General features: G+C 43.5%; 1 protein-coding gene across 1 annotated transcript in view; it reads left to right on the forward strand.

Moving 5' to 3' along the window:
• Window positions 1–3,331: 3,331 nt before the first annotated feature.
• The window catches only part of DYNLRB2 (dynein light chain roadblock-type 2), a 27,896-nt gene continuing 27,321 nt past the window's right edge, over window positions 3,332–3,906 (forward strand). The window contains exon 1 of the mRNA XM_069085875.1: window positions 3,332–3,590. Within this exon, the coding sequence (XP_068941976.1) occupies window positions 3,588–3,590 (3 nt within the window). The 5' untranslated portion in view covers window positions 3,332–3,587. The remainder of the gene's footprint in view (window positions 3,591–3,906) is intronic.

Here is a 3,906-nt window from a genome sequence, read left to right on the forward strand (position 1 = left end):
TTATAAGCTTGAACGTTGATCCAGATCTAATAAGATGAAATTTAATAGGAATAAATGTAAAGTTTCACATTTGGGGTCAGTAAAACAACTTCACAAATACAAAATGGGGAAGTATATTTAGATAATAATAGTTAGTGTTATTGTACTTTAAAGTTTTCAAAGCACATTTACTACCTCATTTGATCTTTACAACTCTGTAAAGCAGATGAGGAAGCTGGGGCTCAGAGAGGTTTGTGATATATCTGTGGTCACACAGCTAAGTGTCTAAAGCAGAATTTTAGAGTGTATGCCTTATTCCAAGATCAGAACTCAATATATTATACTACCTAGTTGCCTCACCTGATAAATGCAACATTTCATACTAAAAAGGTCAGGATATTTTAATGGATTGCAACCTTAACAAGAATCAACAGTGTAATAGGGCAATATAAAAAAATTATATGTGATCTTTGATTGAACTGTCATTGTAGCCAGGGCTCAGGGTCTTAGTCTCACTGTACTGTGTCCTAGTAAGATCCTGTCTGGAATATTGTGTTCAGTTCTGGGAGCCATATTTTAGGAAGGATATTGCTATGGTAGAGAGCATACAAGGCAGGGCATCCATAATGGTGAAAGGCCTTGAGATAATCTCACATGAGAACTGGTTGAAGGAGATGGGAATGTTGTCGTTGGCAAAGAAAAGACTTTGGGGAAAACAATTATGATATCTTTAAGTATATGAAAGGCATTCCTTGAAATAGGGATTTAACTTGTTCTACTTCTCTGTCAAAGGCAGGACTAGGAAAAATGACTGGGAATTTCAGAAAAATTAGGGAAAATTTTTCCTAACAAGTGGAGCTTTCTAAAAGTACAGTAAGATAAACTTCCATGAAGTGGTGGGTTCCTTCTAATTAGAGGTCTTCAAGAATAGGATCATTCGATCAAAACTTTAGAGATAGAAAGAATCTTAGAAGTTACTTAGTTCAATCACTTTATTTTACGGGTCCAGAGAAATAAAATTACTTGTTCAAGGTCACATGGTTCAAGGCAAAAGCCCTAAGGATTCAGACCCAGGTCCTCTGATTCCAAATCCAGTGTTATTTAAAATATGTCACTCTTCCTTTCAGCTGGCTGATTGCCTAAAGCAGCATTTTTCCTACTGATGTTTCAAGATGTATTATAGAACACGGCAGTACATAGGCACATTCCTTTCATTAACTCTTCCCAATGTTTTCTATCACATTCATCCCCTCTAACTTTAATTTTTAGGCTTGGGAGCATACTTAGTTATCTGAATTTGAGCTTGTAGTGGGACCTGAGAGACATTCTAGCATGTAGTCTAGAAACAGAAACAAAACTCTTTTTTTATGTGTTTTAATACTTTTGGTTGTCTTTCACAAGCATAATTTAAGAAGAGTTGAACAGGGGCAGCCAGGTAGCACCGGCTCCAGTATCAGGATGACCTGGGGATCGAATCCAGGCTCAGACACTTAGCACCCAACCAGAAACACCTGGCCATGTAACCGTGAACGAGTTATTTAACCCCAATTGCTTAAAAAAAAAAAAAGTGTTGAACAGTTTGTTAACCACCTTTTATTCTGTCTTCTTAAGTGGCCAAGAAGAGAGCATACCATTCATAATGGGAGTAATTATCAAGGGGGTGGAAAGAAGAAATCATTCACAAAAGCATGAGAGTCTTGAGGTAAGCAGCATTCTACCATGCTCTTTACCCACACTGTATGTTGCTATGCTCCCACTTACTATGGTGACATATATTGATAATTTCACCAATGCTTGTAAAAACTAGTTATCGTGTTTTATTCTCAGAGCTGAATTACTCATTTTCAACAACTCCAGATTAAAAGGAACTCCATGCAGGTAGTGAAGCCAACAGAACTACAAGAAAACAATATAGACAATGATTACAATAAGACAAAGCAAAAGAAGGATAACGTGAAGGGCTATACAATCATACTGAACTGTCTTTGCCTAGAGATTAGTTAATGTATAAAAGCACTGGCTCTGGAGCTATAAGCCCCAGGTTCAAGTCCCACCTCTGACAATAGCTTTACAAACTTAAAAAGTCCCAACTTCTCTGAGCCTGTTTTTCATCAGTGCAATGAGGTGGTTGAACTAAATGGCCTCTTAGGTCCCTCTGGCTTCAGACACTATGATACTTTATCATTCTCTCACTTCTTTCTTTTCATTGGAAAGGGAGAGAAAAATGTTACAAATTTTATTATATGCTGTCCCTGTGTAGGTTGGTTTTGGTGTTGCTTAAATATTCTTTCTTTGGTTCTAGAGAATGCCCGGGGTGGAGAAAGGAATATACTGAAATGATTGTGATATAAAAAATGAAGTTTCAATAAAATATTAAAAAACTAAACATTTATTGACTTTTTAAAAAAAATTTTAAAGTCTCTGCAAGGATGGAGTTTCCTTTTCAATTACTTCTGATCATTTTTACCTCCAAGCTCCCGCTTTAAATCCAACATAAACCAGTGTTCCAAAATTACCATTAAAAGGTTTTGTTAATGATCTGAAGGGGATCTGGGTGCTACAGACAGACCCATGTGGCCACACATAACCTGTATGCACAAAATAAGAAAGCTCACACTCCCCACCACTTCCACTACAAATAAACTTAGTGGAGTATATTTCACTGTAATTGATTTCCTTCACAATCCCACGTAATTTATCTAATGCATTTATAATGGCATTTAGATAGGGCTTTAATGGGTGGATCTCGCTTGATCCTCACCACGAGCATGGGGGCCCTTAGGGGCGGTGCATTAGGGAGAGGTTGACTTGTCCTGGGTCTCACGGCTACTGCCTGCACATCATTCTCGAAATACGTCCCTAAAGTGTGATCCCTGTTGATGCTGGTCTCCTCTCTCTGCTGATTATTTCCAATTTGCCCTGTCAGCAGCCTGTTTGTACACTCGTCTCCCCCTTTAGACTGTAAGCTCCTCGAGTGCCGGGGCTGTCTAGTCTTTTATTGAATCCCTAGAGCTCCCCACGACGGCTGGCACATAGTAGGGGCATAACGCCATGTTTTTTCAGCCTAGCCCCTTCTCCCTTTTATCTCCCTAACTCCGGCTCCTGATAGATTCTGTAACTTGTTCTCTCGGGGCCTACTTCCGAGGCCACCTGGGCCCGAGGCCAGAGGACTGTTCCGGGGGCTCAGGGGACGCCTCCAGAAAAGACTTATACAGAGGTACATCCAGCACCGCTCACAGAAGCCCCAGCAACACAGCCCCCGCTTCCTGTCGTCTCGTCACTTCCGCCCGCATCCCCTAGCAACCGGAGACCGCTATATTTAACTGCAACCGTCAGAGCGGACCTGCCCGCCTGCCGCCCGCCCGCAATGCCGCATCCCCAGCCCGCGCCGCACCCGCTCTCCAGCCTTCCCTGAGTGTCCCCAACCAAAGGATTTCCCTAAGGCCTGAGAGGAGAGGAGAAAACCGCCCGGCTCGGGCCGGCCACTCTCGGCTTATGCCGCTTGCGTCACTTCCTCCCCTCGTCTCCTAGCAACCACTGCCCGCTTGGGTCAGCTTTGACTCTGGGAGCTTCTGAGCTGGACTGATCTTCCAGTCCAACGGCTAGAGATGGTAAATTCGCAGTTTGGCCGCCTTCTTGCTCTTCCTTCCTTCCTTCCCTCCTTGTTCCCCAGGAATGCTCCTCTAGTAGCAGCGGCTCCCGGACCAGTGCCCAGGCACCAAAAGAGGGGTGGGGAGAGGGGACGAGGGGGAGGAGGAGACCAACTCTGGGTGGGGAAGGGGTAGTGGAGAGTAAGGAGACAGCCTCCCGTTCCCCTCTCGCTCCCTTCTCTCCCCCCCCCCCCCGCCCCCCCCCCCCCCTCCGTCCAACCCCACCACTGGAGTACGTGTTCTTTTGGTTGCACTAACACACACCACCCCACGATAT

Source organism: Petaurus breviceps, unplaced genomic scaffold (assembly GCF_028583685.1).
Source record: "Petaurus breviceps papuanus isolate PSGF00001 unplaced genomic scaffold, PetGlider_PUasm1.0 176, whole genome shotgun sequence".
Taxonomy (NCBI): Eukaryota; Metazoa; Chordata; class Mammalia; order Diprotodontia; family Petauridae; genus Petaurus; species Petaurus breviceps.